Genomic DNA, 20704 nt, shown 5'->3' on the forward strand with positions numbered 1-20704 from the left:
TAAGCTCATATTGCTTTTTCCTAATCCAATTCTCAATCCTCCCAAATTTCCAAAAGTAAGAATATTTACCAAAATAAGCACTGAATTTAAAAAATTCTGAATTTCATCCCATGACTACAAAAAAAAAAAGTAAAAACTGTTTACACACACATCCCATAACATTTCACCTCTAAAGATAGAGTGAATAATTAAAAAGCACTTTACTATCTCAACCCAAATTTAAAAAAAAAATTGTTATATTAGAAAAATTTTAAGTCATTTTTACAACTGGAATAGTTGAGGTGTTGAATGTTAAAGTTCAAGGTTCATACAGGAAACATACGAAAGCTTGCAATGAATCTACCAGTTTTTCCTAGTTAGAGACAATACTACCAGTCCTCATTTGCAAGAGCACTGACACTTGTATAGCATATATTATGTAGTAACTGATGACTATGAGTTTATGAAATTAAGTTTAGCAATTAGAATATTAAGTTCTTAATCAAAAATACCAGTTTTAGGCGTTCTTTTCTCCTCTTGCCAAAGGAAGAGCTTGATGATCCAGGTTCTGATTCTTGGCCTCCTGTTTTACCATTATCATCGTCCTCCTCTTCATCTTCATCAAAGCACCATTCTGGTAGCTCAGGTGGTGACGGTGCATCATCTTCATCTCCATAACGACGAAATAATTCCTTCAAATAGTCACCTTTATAAATACCTGGTGGTCTAGCCTGAGCAAAAGTAGCCACAGCAGCCTCAATACTGTCAAATAAAAATTGAAAATTACTCTGGATGCTTAATTTACATGTTTTAGTCATGTTCTGTCTTACCAAATTAAGATTTTTTGGGACTGAGAATTAAAACAAATTCCAAACTGGTAATTGCAAAAACATTCATTATATTTGAAACATCATGCTTATATCAGCCTGGCAACAGTTGCTCTTGCACAAGATTCTGCACAATTACGTATGCACTGCGTATGTTCTCAGAAGTAACTGCAGCTTGCACTGCTTTGTCTCCTTATTGTAGCCAATAGTGGTCTGCCGGTCACCTAGGTAAAACTTTTATTATTGCTACAAAAAAGGAATGGGTGACATGTAGCTGAGTACTTAAGGACTGAATGAAGACAAAAAAGACCAAAGAAAAAGATGAACAACCTTAATGAAGAAAAATGCAAGTGTTGAAGTTCAAACATGGCTACATTTTTCCCCCTAAGAATTCTCTTTCTTTTCATTGGAGGTTTTGCTATCACACTGGAAAAAAGCATCCTAATCTTTTGAAATTACTTCTCTTTCCAGAAGTTTCTCATAAAAACCTGTAATTCAGAAGCCTTTTACTATGCAGCTAACACAATCTTAAGTGCGTGACTGGATCACAAAAAAATTAGAAACCAAAACTAACAGTCATATACCTTTACTAGCCAACTGGAAAGCACTCAAAAATATACAACAGCGAGCACAGCACAAGGGTTTTATTGTTGCTATTTTCAGAGATCCTATGAAAATGTTTAACAGAAAACACTGGACATAATTCTGTCTCCAATTTATAATGGCTGCGTAGAGCAGTAATGCTCCATGGATCAACATTTAGAAACCTTGCTAAATAAAAGAGGAGAAATCACAAAAGGTACATGCCCCTGTTAGGCTTCTTGACAAGCACGTATCTTAAAGCTGGAACAAAAGCACATATTACATGCTGTGAAAAGAATTTTTTTCAGATAAGAAAACAGCCTGCCACTGGAACAAGGAAAACATATAGCTAAAATGGAGAAAAGAATTTAAATACAAAAGGCATTTTTTTGTCTGATCTGTACAGTATGGGAAGGAGCCTGAGAACTTTATGAGGCAAATTTCCTAGAATAGACAGAAACACTTCCTAAGAACCAGTAAGTTTGGTTCTCTCTTCTGATCTTTGGTAAGAGTAGGAAACAAAATGCTTTCCAGAGTGAGACTATCAGATGGTCGGTCATCGGATCTCACAAATGACAGTTTAAGAATCTGAGTTATTTAGAAGGAGCTTTCTTCCCCATTCTGTTTTCCAAGACTCCTAATTTCTTCCTCACAAGACGTTTTTCATTTTGGTATCTTTCTTAAATTGTTTCACATCTTCTGTAATCAATGCCATTGGAAGGACAAAACAAACCAAAAGGGATAGGGCCTGAAAGACATTCAAATTTGTCTCTCATGATATTAGAAGAACTCTATACTGTTCTGGAATAGATGGCAGTGAAAGCCAAAAGAGACAGCACAGATTTCAAGCACAGAAACCTAGCTGAAAGAAAACATATTCTGCAAGTTCTAGAAACACAGCAGTCTTTTGGAAAAATTGTGAGAGTTGTGAAAAAGAGAATCAAGTAAGGTTTCTGCTCACTAGCTGGAGAGCTTTCAGTCTGGATGACCTTTCTTTAAACTAACTATAAAATACATCTCAGTATTCACAATACATCAGCAGCTCTCCTATATCATATGCCTAAGGAATGAATATGGATGGATTTTTCCATAAGGAAAATCTTACTTCCTCATCAGCAAATAACAGTGCCTTATTTTAAAGAATGATACAGCAAATTGGATTTATCTTGATACAATGCTTAACATTAACTACCACCTTGCCGAAATCCATTCTTTTGCTGTGGACATTTTTCCCTACCAGGTGATATCTGGGCGTTCTGTTAAAAAAATCTGACAGAGATGAACAAACTTGATACAATTAACTACCCGAATGAACTAAAAAAAAAAAAAAAAAAAAAAAAAAAGACATGGCTGTTAACTTTTAAGGCTTTTCCCACTGAGGTCTGAAAATAAAGTGAGGTTGCATAAAAGCAGGAGATTCAAGTGCATTTCCTCTTCAGAACAAAGGACCAATTCTGAGTCTAATTATTGCATGCTGCTTTTAAATTGTTAGATTAAAAGCATACAAATTTTCCAGTTCATAGGAACAACTAGAATCATACTATAAAGATATTTGTATCTGTGTCTACTTCCTATACTCAGCTAAGATTCTGCCAAGATTCAGCCACCCACTAATGGTGTTCTGTCTCCATTACTCCAATGTCTTTATTCCAAGTTTACTGACAACAATGACCTAGTTCTTTGCAAACAGCTTGCACATACATGCTAAGCAGCAAATAACTGTATGTCCAGTCATAATAAAATGCTCCAACAGGATTAGAATTTTCTTCACTTAAAGGACCATACAAGAAATATCATCAGAATGCTTAAGGGTCTTGTTAAGAAACATGCCTTGCATGGGACCCCATCAGCAAGGAAATAGTGTTTCGTTAATACTACCAAACGTGCAAAAGTCATGCCCACCAGCATGGTACAGGCCATTTTTTTTTACACTAATGTTATTTGAAAAAGATCACTACTCTTTATGAAGGCACCAACATTTTTAAATCACAGAAAAGCCAGGTGAGTCTGCAAAGAAGCATGCTGTAGGCTTTAGTCAAACAACAAGCTAGACACAAGGACTTTGTCTCCCGCCAACCCTTCAGAAGCAAGTATGTCACTCTGCTGTTGCTCTGGCTAATCTCTTCTCTTCAGAACCCAAAAACCCCCAAAAAAGCCGACATGCAAACCTACGTGAAAAAGATGAAAAGGTAAGAGAAATAATCTTTCAGGCATCTCTGAACTCTACATTCTTACTCAAAATGTGGGACATGTCACAGGGAAGAGACACAATACAATATATACACTCCTAAAAGCCCACACACAGCAGGTACAGCTGACGTTTGACCTACCAGACCTGGAAAGTTTGACTGAAACAGGCTAAGCTACCAAGGGATGATATGAATAATGTTAATATAGGTTGTTTGCTCAAGATTAGTAGGCAGTTTTAAAATAACAAACAGTGAATACATTAGGATAGCTGTCAGGACAATGAGTGAAACATACTGAAGATGCCTTTGGTCACGCTCCACAAAATCCTAGGAATTAACATTCAAAGTTACCTCCAGTCCAACTTCTCGACCAAAAAGGCACAGATCAGAAATCCAGTTCTATTGAAACCATGTGTGCAATGGACACCTAGACAAGACAAGAAAAGGGCATATCATTTGCAAGTAGTTTTAACAAACATGCTTTGGTTTCACAAGTATGTTTTTGGATCCTTCTACCTTCACCAGTAACATCAAAGAGTTCTTCTCCCTTCCCATCAAGGCAGCCCAGATCACATAAGTCTAAAAAGCAATTTTTTTACATTCTTTCTGCAAATTATTAGCAACAAGAGTATAGGATACTTCAGTTTATCCCAACTCAAGAGCACTAACTTAATGCAACTGAAATATGGCTAATACAGGTAAGATTAAAAGTATTTTTTATGACTGCTGAAGTGCTTATCTGAAGACAATACAATCAAACTCAGTAATTGTGCTTTTAGTGGATTCAAGAAGCATGACATTCATTTCACACCATCAGGCAAAAAATAATTACCCCCAGATTACTCTACCTCAAACTTGAAAGCAGTGTCAATGGACCACAATTCTATTTCAAATTTGCTATTACCATGCTAAGACCAGACTTATTAATTTGGGAAAAAAACTACAAAAAGAAAACTATGCAACAGTATAATCACCTTCAATTACTTAGCTTTTCAATGCAAGAAAAAAAGAATTAAGTCTTCAGCCTCTATTTTACTGAATTCATCCCCCAGTGAAAGGAGGGGAAGAATCAAATGCATTGGAACTTTTTTTTCCTCTCAAGGCAACAGCACCATCTAGTGATAAACAAACCAGTCTGAAAACTTGTGTTATTAAAAATGTCGTGAAGGATTCAGGCAAAATGTTGCCTCTTCCTCATACTGCATTTTAAATTATAAATATCAGAGTATTAAAGTTTCCACTAACACCAAACGCAATTATTCTTAACATATTTTTCAGTTGTGACCATGAAGCAAGTCACTTAAGCCTTTACTGATTTCCTTATTTCTCTACTATAGTTAGTAAAGTAAGTTCAGCAACAATTCACTTGATGCTTATTCAGACAAAATGTGAATATCTGTCTTTTTTACTATACGCTCCCCTACACTGCAAGTATTTTTTTTTTTTACTGGAAATCCAAAAAGTGCTATAAAGAGTAGACTGATAAAACCCAGAAACTTTATATGGGTAAACAGATACATATATCAACTGTATCAGGATCAGGTTTTGTGCCCACCCACCAAGCTCCCCTTCGTAATAAAGCAAGGCAAAAACTACTACGAATTTCTCAGATTCATCCATTCCAACCATTTAATAATATTAAAAACTATGTAACCTGCATCAGATGAAGTTAATTTTAGCTTCCGTATAGAATTTGTTCCCAGCAATCATTTCTCCTTTGTTTTCTGCTTAAGCAAAATTTTTGCATTTTGTTTCCTTAAGGTTGGCAGGCATACTCCAGTCCTTCAAGTTGCAAAAATAACATTTCCATCCTATATTGTTCTAGCTGAATAGAAAATTTTGTTCACTTATCATTCACATTTCAGTCTCTTTTCATATCTAATCTTGATACTGGAAATGAAATTGCACACAATTGCTATCAATAAGTCCTGCAGCTGTTACTGCTACCAAAAAGGTTAAGTCAATAATTTTATACACATGACAAAGATAAGCATCTCAGCAATGAGACCAACGGCTTGGAAGGGAAAGATCACACAGGGTGCAGTACTACCACTACTGCAGACTGCTTTCGCTTTTGATAAAAACATCCTCCACGCCAGTCCCTCTGATGCTCTGTCAGAGGAAACAAGTGTCCAGAACCAGAAACAATTTTTCAGTAATTCATGGAAGGGAAATGGAAAATCCCAACATTTCTCTTTTACTATGAAAGCCTAAACCACAGGTTATTTAAAAGCTTAGTCACCACATTATTTTCTTCTTGACTCTTTCTAATTGACTTTTTTTTCCATAGAGATGAAACAATCTAAATAATGGAAGAACATTCCAAAATTCATAGAAGTCAAAAAGTTAGTGATTCAACACTAAAAATGGCATTTTAAAAGTTGAAATGCCAGTTAAATGGGTCTGCTATTTATAGGATATCACCATGCTATCCCTGCTCCACATAAATTGCTGACCATAACAATATTTCAAGTTCTAAAATCTGTTGGAGGACCAAGTGAAGGAACTGCAAAAAGAGAATGAAAAATGAGGCACTGCTAAATGAGAGTGAGTGGGATCAGTCATCAACAATATTTCAAGTTCTGGTGCAAGTTCTGAAATATTGTTGATGACTGATCCCACCCACTCTCATTTAGCAGTGCCTCATTTTTCATATCACATACTTGCATTACAGTTTAGAGAAGAAAACATAGGTCTCAAATTAAAGTTGCATTCTATGTGAAATAAATAAATAAGAAAGTACCTAAAAGAAAATTATGTGGAAAAGTGTGTGCCCAAATTAAGTCTCTCAAGCACTGGGGGGAAAAGAAAAAAAAAAAAGATTCTCAGTGGTATCCTGTGACAGGACAAGAAGCAATGGGTACAAATTGAAATACAATAAATTCTGTTTAAACATAAGGAAAAAAAAAACCCTGTATATTGTAAGGGTGAGCAAACAACGGAAGAGGTTGCCAGAAGATGTTGTGGAGTCCCCAAGCTTGGAGATGGACAAAACCCAAACGGGCACAGCCCTGAGAAAGCTGCTTTAGCTGGCCCTGCTCTAAGGAAGGGCAGCTGACTCGCTGATTTCCACAGGTCCCTTCCAACAATCTGAACTACTGTACAATTCTATGATTCTCTATGAATCCTAAACTGTATGAACATACCAGCTTAATTTACCAAGCTGTTATCAGTGACACTAACAACTATTCCACGCACTCCTAAGTCGCACAAACATTCAGATTCAGGAAGGTCGCAGAATTGTCATCAAAGAGGCTTGAGGACAATATCCATTCTAACTCTGGAAACTCAGCTGCAAAGTAATTTCTTGTCTCCGACAGTTTGCAGATAGAGTTGAATATTAATATGCTTAACTAGAAGCCACCCAAACTAAACTGAGAATTTATTTTGCTTTGGGTAAAAAAAAAATTATCCTTAAGAACATTCAAATATTCACTGCGAGACAGTACACCACAGAAGAAAAACTTAGCCTGATATCCATTACCAGTTTCCAGCAATTAATCAGCTGCTTTGTGAGATTTGCTAAAGAATCTCTGATCATTCAGTTATCAAATATGACTTCAAGTAAGCCAGACCATCAAATGACAAAAACAATACTTAAGCAATACATAACCTGCATTTGTATCAGCAGAAGTTACAAAAACACAATGTTAGTATCATGTATTTGTAAACAGTTCTTAAGACTGTATATTTTTCTGCATTAAGTTGATAGCTGTAATCAAACTGATGGATGCAGAAACATACCAGTTTCTGTAAAAAACAGAAACATACTGGTTTCTGGAGTAAAAGCAATCAAATCTGCATATGCATAAACACTGTACTGAAGATATAAGATGGATATAATGGACAGGAGAAGACATACCTATAAGCTCTGAGGGATTCTTATCACTGAAGTGTTCACATACACGGATAAATGTTTCTGTATTCTCAGGTGTAGGGCACTCACCATGCCTGAAAAACACAGGAACACACAGATTAGGAGACAGCTGGGGGAAAAGGAAGAGGAAAAAAAAACATTAATTACTTCAGTATGATCTTTCAAATTAAAAGCTAAATATTAAAAAAGTGCAGACAACTTACCCTTTACACTGGAGCTTTATATATTTAATCCCCTCTTTCTCTATATCATTCCTATCATAGAATCTAGTGGTGTTGGTCAAGTCTACCAGTAAACCCATTTTAACCTAAAAAAAAAAAACACACAAAAAATAAAAAATAAAGTAAACTTATATATGTGGTTCAAATATCAGTGCATAAATACTAAATGGCTAATAACATCCAAATTAAAAGCAATAGCAGGCTACAGTTGCAAGTTTAAAAATTCTTAAATATTGCATTTGTTCACAAAATCTGTATTTTACCACTATCACAGTCATCTGTGTTTCTTTGTGAAAGCTGGTGTCTGAATTGGCACTAGCCATCAATTCAAAAACTTCAGTTTGTTCCCACCAACGTTTCTAAATAAGATCTGCTAACAGCAGGAATGTATCTGGTAAAGAATTATTTTAACATGTTAAAAGACAAATAAGGTGGAATCAGGTGCTCTTATGCTTTAAGCAGAACAATATTAAATACTGACACAGTGGAAGTACCATAAGAAAAATTAACTATTGAGACTTACATATAAGTATACTCTGAGAAAAAATAAATCAGCTTAATTTACCCATCCATTAAATTAGAGTGCAAAACAAATGAACAAATTTTCAAGTTTAAAAAAAAAATTCCCTTAAATTCTCAGAAACATTTTATTCAAAGCTAAAATGTGAAACAACTTGAAATTTTCAAAGATGCTGTCAGTCATTAAGGTGGCAGTGTCAACCACTCAGATATTAGGACGTACCTGAGTTCAGGCTGCCTTGCCCACTCTATCCTAATGTGTCCCCTTGTGCATGAACTTACTTTTTTAGTGTTTGTTTTTTATAGCTGTAAAATAGTCTTTTAAAGCAACCTTGTGGAAGTTACTGTGTTTTCAAAAAGCAGAAATTTTTGGAAAGCAGAAATTCCGCTGTGTGGCATCCAACACACAGAGAACATCAGCAAAGTGCATCCTACTGATCCATGGTCCAAACAAAATTTCCAGCAACCATAAACTCCCAGTATTACTGTGCAAAACCAGCTCACTAACACACCTGTGTACTGGAAGTATTCCTGGTTTCCTGTCTTATAAGTGCAAGTAGTTGCTTTTGGTCAAAATGCTGAATGTCATGCTTTCAGGTAGGATCCTCACCATGAAACCAGATGTCTTTTTAAAAGGCATTTTAAGAGTGGTAGTTTAGCAAAATCCTTGTTCCATAGCTTTGTCTTTTTTAAAGATACATCAATAGTGCACTTAAAAATACTATAACACTGAAGCATGTTACGCATGCAAAAACATAGAAGAATACTCCATCTTTGATATATTTAAAACTCCAGCACATACTCATACACAGGATTTTGATCAGATTTTATTTACCTTAAGGTCAACAGACTGGCAATAATTTAGCAGTGCAGTTGGAAGAATTACGAATTAAAACACTGCTTCCAGACAATTCAGAAAAGATAAGTTCCAATTATAACTGGAATCTAGTTCAGAAACAGCTGCTTCACATGGATATTGTTGTTCAGTAGACCCCAAAAACAAATTTCCAATTATCTACAGAGGTAGTTATCCATCGTATTCAAAGTTCTGATGATATACTTTTATAATACTTTTATAATACTTTTATACTTTCATAATCAGATATTAAAAAGCATCATAATGTTATGTCAGCAGCATTAAGTATTTGTAGTGTAATATCCAAATCAGTTCTGAATTTCTCCTTGTTTACTTCAACTTTGTATATTGTATTCAGAATGCTTTATTTACTTTGAGTACTGTGTTTTGCAGAAATACAAGCTACTTCCATAGGGGTCCACCTGAAAACAATGCTACATCACCTGAAACTTCAAATATTTCGTGTCAACCGAGCTGCTAATCATACAGACTGACAGCATACTAGCCAGTGATTAATTTTGTAGGAAGTATACAAAAGGCAATTAATTCAGTGGTTACTTTCCTTCCCCTCCATTCTCAACAGCATTTAGCAAATATCTCAAAGACTACTTAATTCACAAGTAAGACCACAAAATTTCCAGGTGCTACAGACTGTAGGTCCGTAACACTACAACACTGACATAAAGCAGTTCAAAATAAGTCTTCAGAGGAGAGTAATATATTCCCACACCAGTACTTCTAGGTGATTGTACAGGACAACATGCCAGGATAGAAAAGTGCATCTAAAAAGAGCTAGTTCTATGAAAACTATTTAGATATTTTTCTACCATTCTACACAAGCAATGGCTCCATGGAGGGAATCCACAGAGTATCTTCCAGTAACATGACATGCCCCAAAAACGCTTCCAAGATGTCCTCAGCTAAGGGGAAAAAAGTTATTTTCAAAGTAAGATTAAGATTTAATGAAAACATCGTTTTAAATTAAAGGTTTTTGCATTCAGTTCCAGTCTAGTAAGAAAGAAGACATTCCAAAATGTGAACTACTCTTGGAAAAAAATGCTGTATCATCTGACAGTCTGGAGAAAGGGAAAAAGAATCGTGAGGAAAACAACCTTTAATAAAAGCATGAAGACAGATTAAAATGTAACATTGTTTAATATATCAAATTTTTAAAGGGGAGCTACAAGAAGAAATGCAAGTGATTTGCAGAACATAGTTTCACATCCTCCCATCCAAAAGCAGGAGAGATACAATTCCATTTTAGTGTTGAAAACTCAAAGCCAATTCCCAACCCCACTGTTCTCAAATACCAGCAGCTTCAAATGTTCCCACCAGAAGCCTCCAAACTTCCCCAAACTCCTGCTACAATGAAGAATTATCACTGAGAAGATGCGTGAAAGTACAAAAATTAATTTTATGTCAAAGCTTTTAAGCTCAAAGAATACTCGCATGCTTTTCCCTCAACTTTTAGAAATTACTCTTTTGAACATACTCATAGATTTCAGTTTCCTGACGGACATGTAGAAGCCAGGAGAACACTACAACGTACTTCAGACCCAAAATGTCACCAAGCATTTGGGATGTTGCATTTAATTTGAATAGGAGAATGAAACGTAGCAAAGTGTCTGCTAGAAAGGAAATTCTGAACTACAGGACTCTAGGACTTCTGGCCTGGTATTCCTTTGCAATTATTATGAATCATTTCAATCATATACAAGTGAAGGTCTTGTGAAGTGACACTGTTCCTCACACATTTCATGAAGCAGTAAACCAAATAGGCATCCGTAATAATTTAGCTGAAGCTATAAAAGCATGTATGGCATATAGAGCATATGGTATAAGGTATAATGCCTGAAAGCAGTTTCCTTGCTTTACAGAAAGCATAAACATTTGCTCTCTCAGTTCATGGGGTTAGCCACACATAACACACTACAATTTAAAGAGTGCAAGGCAGAAAAGAAGGATAAAGAAATTTTTAAAAAGCAGGCAGGGATTATGTAACATATCAAAGTATACAATTACGATGTTCCAAAAATCCATGCAAAAAAACACTGATACCACAGGAATCGAAACAATTCAGTCACTGAACTGGAGTTATACTATGCTTGTCCTAACCGACCACAATTCTCGCCTATAGAATAGATTCTAGTACTTGTACGTTCATCACGCAGGTGCTTTGCTCTCCTCTGAAACCCTGACATCACACCAGTCATCACAGCCATCCTCTCAGTCATGCTCTCATAAGTTTGCTCTTAGAAAGTTCTTAATAGGAGCTGATTTTTGAAAAACTATCTAAGCTAAAACAGATAGTCACCCACTGGAAAAAAATGTTTTTCCTGCCAGTGTTTTGCATGAGTCACATCTTTCAGTCCACCACGCCCATTGAAGGACACAGCCTTGGAAGAAAGAATAATTTCAAATTGTTGAGCAACTTCTCACTAAAACATACATTTATTTCTTACAAGGACTGTTGCAACACTACAGTCTTAGACACCACATTGAAACACAATTGAAACTAGTTATTTTTCTTGCTTCTAATTGTAAAAGATGACTGGATAGAAGGAAAAAAAGGCTCCTCAATAGCTTGAAATTCTCATCTTCTACATACAATACTACCAAGATCTTCATACCACCTCCATTCTGCTCATACTTATTTTGGCCAGGCTCTCCATGTCCTCCTACAGTTATAAAAGCTTTCCTCCTCACTTCCTCACATTCCAGCTATCTCCAGCTATTAATGCCTCATGCATGTGCTCTTCTGCTGCTGTGCGATTAAACGGGCTTAGCTAGGTTCCCCCTGTATGACCCCAGAAGTTTCTCATTAGATGTTGGAACTTGAAAACATCCTTCCCAGGAGGGAGAGAGCATACTACAATACACTGAATACTCTCCAGTCCCAGGATTTTTTTCTTGCATTTCTTATTTGAGGAAAACAGTTTGAATCAGTGATTCAATTTATCCGTGAAAACAATAACGTGCCTGGAAACTGATAACTAGTTTTCCTAATAGGAATATTGTAACTTGAGCATACTCATTGCCCCGACATTCTTTTGAGTTAACTAATGTCCTAGCTTTTCATAACAGAAATAAAACTACCTTTTATAAAGCACAAACAGTACTAACCTACCTACTCAAGAAAGAAATTTAAAAAATTAAATTATTCACACTGTCACCAATTGCTCCCGCAAATTTTTTTTATGAGACCATTAAAATACTATGTCAATATTGGCAATCAGAAGAAAAACGGGGTTGCTATCCCGTATCAAATCAGTTTCTAACGTTCAGATTTTCAGCAACCAGCTCCACGAGAAAAAGGAATTGCACAGAAAGCTTGTTAGAGAAAGTTCCTCCCAGACAGATGTTGTCTTAAATGCTGAACTGATACCTTCAAAAATCTGTGGTAGCAGCAATATCTCACTATTACCAAAATCCAGATGTAAAAGTTTCTGCTGCAGTCTCTTATTTGGGAGATAAATTATATGGACTTAAGTAAAAACCAGGTTTCAGAAGTGACTCATCCTGCAAAGTATTAGCAGTAAAACACACTGCAGTAAAATTATGAGAACCATGCACATTGAGCTACTTTTGCCTTGGGAAAATCCACTTTTCAAGGTCTCCTCAATTGCACATTCATTTCATTGCCGGATTGTTGGTAAACTGCTGTTCTACAAATATAGCACTCTAGTAATTCACTGCATATCTGGGCAAATAAAAAAATCTTATGTTTTCAAATAGCAAACATTTAGCAACAATACCAGGGTTCAAGACAACACAATAGATTTGATAGAACAGCAAGTTTGAGAGAAATTATATGTTCTGCTTGTTAAGCAAAATTACCAAAATATAAGTGGGGATCCTCATGCTAGCAATTGTACTATCAGAGTCTAATTATCTGATTTCACTCAAGACATTATGAACTTGTAGTATTGCAACAGAACTGATTGACGTGCCTAGTGGAAAGGCTATGAAGGCTCACCACTATTTCTTTTTTGATGACAAAACACTAACAAGCAAATAGTCAGAAATTCTGAGGAAGTCTCTGAAGTTCTCTATAGCTTCAAAATATATGCAGAATTTTAAATTACTTTAAACCATGAATAAGATTGGGTTTGGAAAATTTCTAGGTATGCCCATTAAAGCCAGTCAGAGTCAAAAACAACATAATGCATAAAAGAGGAACTCAAGTAGACTTTAGATGCATAGATCCAAGAATTCAAACAAGAAAAATCCTAACAGTTCAAGCACCTGAGAACAGGCACATATGCTTCACTGATAGTACTTTCTTATCACATTAGCCCACAGGTACTTCTATCACTGCTACAGAGTAGCTCACCATCTACTTCATACCTAAGCCTAAATAAGATTCATAAAATTAAGATTCTCATATTTTAGTCACCTGATTCTTCTGATGTGTAAGCTCTGATATTGTTAAACAAGTTCAGAATTAATTTAACTTAGATCAACAGCAAAAAAAAAGAAAACAAAAAAACCCACAGGAAAAAGTGTCACTAGCGTGATTAGTTTTATAAAACACACAGTCAAAAAAAAATGGTGCTAACCTATATAACCTGTTCAATAAACAGATTAAAAGAATTAGGTTGTAGGCCTTTCTTTGCCTGGGAGGTTCAAAATCCCATTTACCACATCTCCAGATGCACTGGACTGGGCAGAACACTTCATAGACCTACATGAAAGGCTGGAAAGGTCCTGTTCCCCACTTTTATTGTCAAAAGTTGTGCTACGGTGCAGAACAACATGCAAGCTGAAGCAGACAGACAGAAATTGGCAAAACAGAGAATGAAGAAATAAGCCAGAAGCACAACTCTGTAACCCAATGATAAAGGCATCCACCCACCTTCCTGGGTCCCAATCCATGTTCCTAAATTTTTTTCTATTTATGCATTTTTTTCACTAAGAACTTACTGGATAAAATCCATAAATTGCTTTCTTCCGTACTTGGGTATGACTGGTTAGATACCATAAAGCATTCTATGCATCAAAACAAGAAAATTATGCATTGAAACTACAGAAGAGTTCTATGAAATTCTCCTTTCACTTTTAAATGCTTTCATTCCTATAAGCAAAATAGCAACATATCCATATGCAAGAGTCATTTGTAAAACTACAAACTCAGACTATCTGAATTCTGACAATGACATCGCTCCAAGATGCAAGAGTAATAACAGAGAAGAGTGAGATTCTTGCTGCTAATACAGGGAATGAGCTGGAGGATTTTTCACAATTCTTGCCTGTAAGAAAGCACTTTTGGAAATGTAGAGAAAACCTGAAAATGTAAACAAAAAAATAAATTTTCTGTACAGATGTCCCAAAGGAAGTCATCAACCACTTTTTTCTTAAATCTGAAAAGCAACATTTGAATAAACAGTAATAATTAAAGTAATGTTTCAATTACTAGAAAATTTAACTTTACCTTCAGACTCTTTAAGTAGTTGGATAACATACTCGGGTGAAAACGATTTTCTTCAGCAACCTGTTCATCATATCTTGGTCCTAACATTGTCTTCAAAGGTAAAAACTTCCCTATGGAAGATAATCAAATTTTGCAGTATTTTATGTATACTCATGTATATATACACTTAGAACTTGGTGATTTCAAAGCAACATGTGGAGCAGATTTATAGGTTTACCTTCAATGAAAAATAATGGCAGGAAAAGTATCAATAACAGTTGAATTGGAATATTTTTTAGTTATGAGTTCTCACAATTCACGAATAAGTTTATAAGTTTAGAGGAAATACAGGTCAGCTCATATAAAACAAAGTAATTTAACATTTTTAGCTAGCTTTTAGTGTGATTTAAGCTGCGGAGCTACTTAACAGAGAAAATTTAAACTCGGAACAGTTAAAAACGTGAAAATAGCATTTTAAATGACAGTTTGTTACCCAACCATGTAAACATCAGCTTTGACTACCTACAAACATAAAACATGGTCAAGATCACTGCAAAAAAAAAATGCTTTTGGTCCAGAACATCTATGCACTACAGATCTTTCTAACTCCATAAGGCCTGTTGTTCAGTGTTCAACCTTCCCTCCAAAACACAACACCTACATGCAGTTCAGTCATCGGGGAAGTTACAAAACCGCAACAAAAACTTGACCGGAGTTAGTACTTACTGGACTACATCCATCACTCCCTAGAAACCCAAAATTTTTTTTAATATTGCTTTTATTTTTCATTCATCACGTCCACCACAGAATATCTGAAATAATCTCATTAGAGATCTCTAGTTCTTTCTTTCTGAACCCCAGCAAGCTACAGGCATGCCTTTCCCTCCAAGTACAGCACTGACCCAACAGCTCTTCCTGCACTTCCAAACAGACAAGAACTTAGAGCCCAGGTCACTGCCACCACGTCTGCCTGGGAAGTGGCACACTCCTCCCACGTGCACCTGGGACCCTGAACTGCAGTTAGTTGTGGAAAATGAATCCAAACTGATAGTGAGAAAGAGACCTGGCATATCTGCCCAGCCACACCAAGGTTAATGGTATAGGCAGGGAGTAAAACTGGGAGAACCTCAGCATTTCTAAATAGCTATGAAAATATTTAAATGAATTATATCCCAAGACTGACCCAATAAACCCTTCCCCAAGAAAACACAAAAAAATTATTGCCCCAGAACTTTCCTCCTTTTTTTTTTTTTTTTTTTTAAATAAAACTGTTGCCATGCTGTTAGAAAGACAGACCTTCTAAAGCCAAAGGAAATGCAACCATATAATTGTATGGCACAGAAGAGCCAGCAGAATTGGTTTTTTAATGCAGGAAGAACTCCAAATTGGAGCACCAAACATAAATCTTCTCCAGGAAAAAAAGTGCTGCTAGATCCTGATGTTGTCAAATTATATTTCTAAAATGCTGCTAATAGCAGTTAACCTACCTATTTCCTAGAGGGGAAAAAAAGACAGTTCATTCTATATATGATTACTTTTTTTTTTTTAAACTTGAGTAGCTTTTAAAAAGCTTTTCCTATTTAGAAACATAAATACCCACACAATATTTTGAACTAAGGAAAAACATAACACCTTTCTATAGTATTCTTTAAACCAAACTAAAATGCATCTGTTCAGCTGTGTAATGTAGAGTAATAGCCACCATCCACTAGTCTTTATGCAGTACTTAAACGTTCAGTTTCAGATCCTCAAGTGAATCAGCACACCCAGCAATAATCCTAAAAAATTCTTCTAAATTACTCATGAAAATACTGCTTTCTCATCAAGACAGAACATTTCCTCATAATAAAAGAAACAAAATCCTCTCATTTTCAGCAAAACAAAACCACATGGAACAAAAAGACACTAGAATGCCCATTGTATTCAGCTAGAAATCAAGTTTTGAGAGAGAAGCTCAAAGAAGCTCTTTGTAAAAATAGAAAATGCATACCATTTTCACTAAATGAATGCTGCTAAGAGGTTTCTCTACACAATAAATTAAAGTTCATAGAGTTCTCTGTAGCCTTAAATTCTATCGAAACATCTTATATAGTCTCAAATGAGCATTTAACTTTTAGGAAAGAGACATTATAAACCACAGGAGACAGATAGTGACAGAAACTGAGAAGCTTTACGCAACTTGTTAGCTCAGGTTTGATGTTAATCAGCAACATGAGAAACACTCTCACTGTTACACTTGTCTGAGACCCTTCCAACCTTTAGAGCTAAAAGTTATTCAGTCATACAGTCAACATACACATTAAATTTATAGTCACTTTAACTTCAACTTTTTTAACTGTTAGAAAAACTCCTAACTTCACTCTACTTCCCTCTGCCTTTTCATTCCACCAGTTATACATCTCCTCCCTGGTCATGGCTGCCTCCCCTCCATTTCCTCATTTCTTGATTTTTAATTTTCTTTATTCTTTATTCTTGATATTTAATTCTCTTGCTTGTGTCCCTGTCACCTTCAACACTATCATTCAGCCTCTCTCACTCACTATTAACCCTTCCACATTAACTTGTAATCTTCCTCTGTACAGACTGATTATGCAAATCCTAATTTTGGATTATCTTAATGCAAACATCTATCATTACAATAAATTTTGCAAAACATCAAGCATGCTTGAAAGTGTTTTAGTCAGCTTTGCCACTTGTCATTACCATCCTAATACATCCACTCACCCATTACAGAACATGAAGAATGTACCTAAACTTTTTTTTTGCCAAGGCATTCAATTAAGAAAAGGAGCTGCACTGACAAGAGTCAATGGATACACTGGAAAACTACCATCCTTTACGAGATACTGGGAAAAGAGAATAGAGTTGGAAAACAGTGCCTGGAGGTTAAGATTGTTTCCTGTAGCATCTGATTAGAGACTGTACAATCGCACTGAAGACTCTCCTGTTCTCCGTCTTCTAAAAGACCTTGATTTAGTGTCTGATTTTCACTCTGATTTCCTTCTGAGCTATCACAATACCTTCCTGTTCATCACCAGGAAAAGACAGGCAAAGTAGTCTAGTCAGCATTCCCTGCAGCATTTGAACACCTTTACACAGCTCTGGAAGTGATGAGTATTTTAATAGAGACCATTTACTATCACTTGGTAAAGTAGTAAAACCCAGATCATTGGAATATTTAGGTGCCCAACTTCTACAAATTGCAGTTTGGTGGTATCATGATCTCATATGGCAGCAAACAAGCTGCCTGCCAAGGTCAGAAGACAGCAGTGAATGCATGTAATTTAGTTCCAATTTAGGGAAATTTTTTAATAAGATTATGAAAACAATGGCTCTGGGGTCTTTTTCGTTTGTTTGGGGTTTTTTTTTTATTCCTTTGGGGTTTTTTTGGTGTTTTTTTTTTAATAAATTATGTTTCTCTGCAATATAACCTCACATTATTCCTCTGCAGTAAGCACTATCTTCCTAATTTACATTCCTGTGTTTTTCTAAATTGTGACTGCTACACATGTATTAAAGATCATGAATACGATCTCATATTGTGTTCTTCTTGTAACAAAAAAAAAATTTCCCTACCTGGCAAATTTGCTATTTGATCTTTTTACAGAAGCTTGAAAATCCTCCTTCCCAGTGTGCATATAAGCCCCTTCCAGGCAAGTGTCATTAAGCTACAGAAAATCTAAGCTTAAATTCTAAGAAAGATTTCTAACCTTTCTGAGTAATATGGGCAAGTATAAATGAGGCAGTAGCTACAATCTTTGCTACAGTTCTGCCCTACATCTTGTGCTAAAGAAGTGTTGTAGTAAAAACTGATGCAACTCAAGCCTCCATGCATAAGCATTTGAAAATTAAATAACCAATTATTTATGTTGAACTAGACAATCCGACAGTAACAAGGTGATGTTTTACATGGATATCAAAGCATCCCAAGTCATTAGTGTATCTAAATTAAATTATGATAATAATTGTAACTCCTCAATCGAATTTTCAAATTAACTTCAAAATGTTACTGGAACCTTGACACTTGATGATTAACCTACTTCCACAATTAAGTTCAAATTTGTCAAATAGTTTTGGAAAGGCGATACTAAAAACCATTTTCTGAATTAGTTAGTTGTATAACAGAAGGTATTTCTTTAGGTTGAAAAATAGGTAAAAATTCTAAAAATAAAAAGTCCAGTATGTCAGAGCATACACATCAAGTGGAAAAATCCGAGAGAAATCAAAGTGAACAATGTAAGACTTCAAACTTCCTACGTATACATGCTCAAATTTTGGCACATTTTTTATCTTTTCTTAAAACTTTAATTCTAGACCATACCAGTGAAAACGCTACCCTTAATTTAGTCTAATTTTCTGTCACATGAAGTCATCAACCCAATACATGACAGTAGCCACTAATTATTTATGACCATGGTACGTTTAGATTGAGCATTGATTAGGAAGGCTAGACTGCGTAAAGTGACCAAGGCTAAGAAAGAGAGATTTTCATAAGATGAAATAGTAAAATCCGCAATTAAAAAAAAAAAAACACCACCCTAAAAAGTAACAGTCTTCTGTTTCAAGAACAACTATGCTGGGTCAAAGCATCCATTTCACCTCGTATCTCATCACCAAAACAGGACAATAACAGATGCCTAGGAAAGAGTGTAAGACGATGGCAATGATAATCCATCATCAGATTATTCTCCCCAACTACAACAAGTTATAGCTCAGCAACTTCCTGAACCAGAGGTGTTACTCTTCTATTTAAGGTGCTATCTCTATACCATATGCTATATGGATGTTTTTAATAAGATCTCACCGTTCTGCATGCCGCATGTATGTCTAGAACAGAATTAACTCACATGAATCAATAGAAGAAGACTGAAAGACACTGCTGAGACGCTTCTCATCTTTTCTTCAATATCTTGCTAGCACTCTCCGTGACAAAAACAAAATGGACTGGGTTTTCGGTGGTTATAAAAAATAGGTACCTGCAGAGATGGCGATGCCAAGGTAGTGAGGCTGAAGCAACCCGATCACTTCAGATCTAAGAGTTCAGAGAAAGCTCTTTTCATCAAGTATGTGACTGAGGTACTATCACAATGCAATAAATGTGAAAATGTTCCATCTGAACAATGGCTGTACCATAAAACCAGAAAGTGGCAGCAAAACACCAATATTTAAAGAAGTAAACCAGAAAATAATGGGAAACATAAATCAATTCACCTCATTCAGAATGAATGGTCCTGCACATTAGTACTTGTATTTGAGGTCACCTAGAAATTCTAGATGCCGAACCATAAGACAAGACGGTCATGACCAAACACTTGATGAATGTTAGTCCACAGAAGCCAGACAAACCTTGCTCGGCAACATCATTACTATTACACTATCAGATGGGAATAAAGTTATGCACAGATGCTTAGAAATTTGATTGAAATGCTAATTCAAACTAGAATATAACACATCTGGGAGACAGTACCAACATCAATAAACTCTAAAAATTATGTCTCAATAAAACTCTTAGATGTCTTTGAATGTAAAATAGCAAAAAAGGAGAGAAGACTGATGGTTTACTATGACTTTTTGGAAGTTATACACACACAAAACTATAAATCAAGTGAACTAATGTAAAAATACATTACAATAAAGCAGCCAAAGAGATGAACAAAGCACCTTCCTTTTTTTTGTGCAGTTACTTCTTGTGCATGATCGCACCGAATGGAAAAGAATTACCTTGCAGATACTGAATAAACAAACACACAAGCAATGATGGCGCAGCAGATGACATGCTGATGAACTGCGTTCTTGCTTATTCTGTGTTACTATTTTTGACAAGCCATGGCTTAAAAGACAAACAAGCAAAACCAAAAAATTCAAGAGATCAAGAACTTGCTGAGAAAAAAACCAAAGAATATAGAGTCATTAGCCTATTTTTGTGGTGGTCAAAGGCTAACAACCTGGGCTCTCAAACTTCTTATTAGATACAAAGCAATGCATTTGCCACCAATCAGGAAAAAGAGATAATGGAGATGAGCAATACGACAAGGCTTGTTGAGTCAAGCTCAGAGAAATATAAGAAACTTGTGGGAAACCAATAACCCACAAAATGAACAACTGAAATTATATACTGATAAATGCCAAATAATGCATGTTGATAGGAAGATTAAGCCTACTTAGATGTCTCGCCAGGTTCTAAATAAAACTGTAAACAGTCATCGGTGTCTTCAGTTCCACAACCAACTGCCATCAAAAAAAA

The 20704-nt window shown here is 35.6% G+C and overlaps 1 protein-coding gene across 3 annotated transcripts in view; it reads right to left on the reverse strand.

Annotated features, from left to right (window-relative positions):
* RNGTT (RNA guanylyltransferase and 5'-phosphatase) overlaps positions 1–20704 on the reverse strand; it is a 181056-nt gene that overhangs the window by 158913 nt on the left and 1439 nt on the right. For all 3 annotated transcript variants that reach the window (XM_075145462.1, XM_075145461.1, XM_075145460.1), the window contains exons 2-6: positions 14482–14591; positions 7658–7761; positions 7440–7528; positions 3929–4004; positions 492–741 (exon numbers count right to left, since the gene is read on the reverse strand). In XM_075145462.1, coding sequence (XP_075001563.1) covers positions 492–741; positions 3929–4004; positions 7440–7528; positions 7658–7761; positions 14482–14591 — 629 coding nt within the window. The remainder of the gene's footprint in view (positions 1–491; positions 742–3928; positions 4005–7439; positions 7529–7657; positions 7762–14481; positions 14592–20704) is intronic.

Source organism: Calonectris borealis, chromosome 3, assembly GCF_964195595.1.
Source record: "Calonectris borealis chromosome 3, bCalBor7.hap1.2, whole genome shotgun sequence".
NCBI lineage: Eukaryota > Metazoa > Chordata > Aves > Procellariiformes > Procellariidae > Calonectris > Calonectris borealis.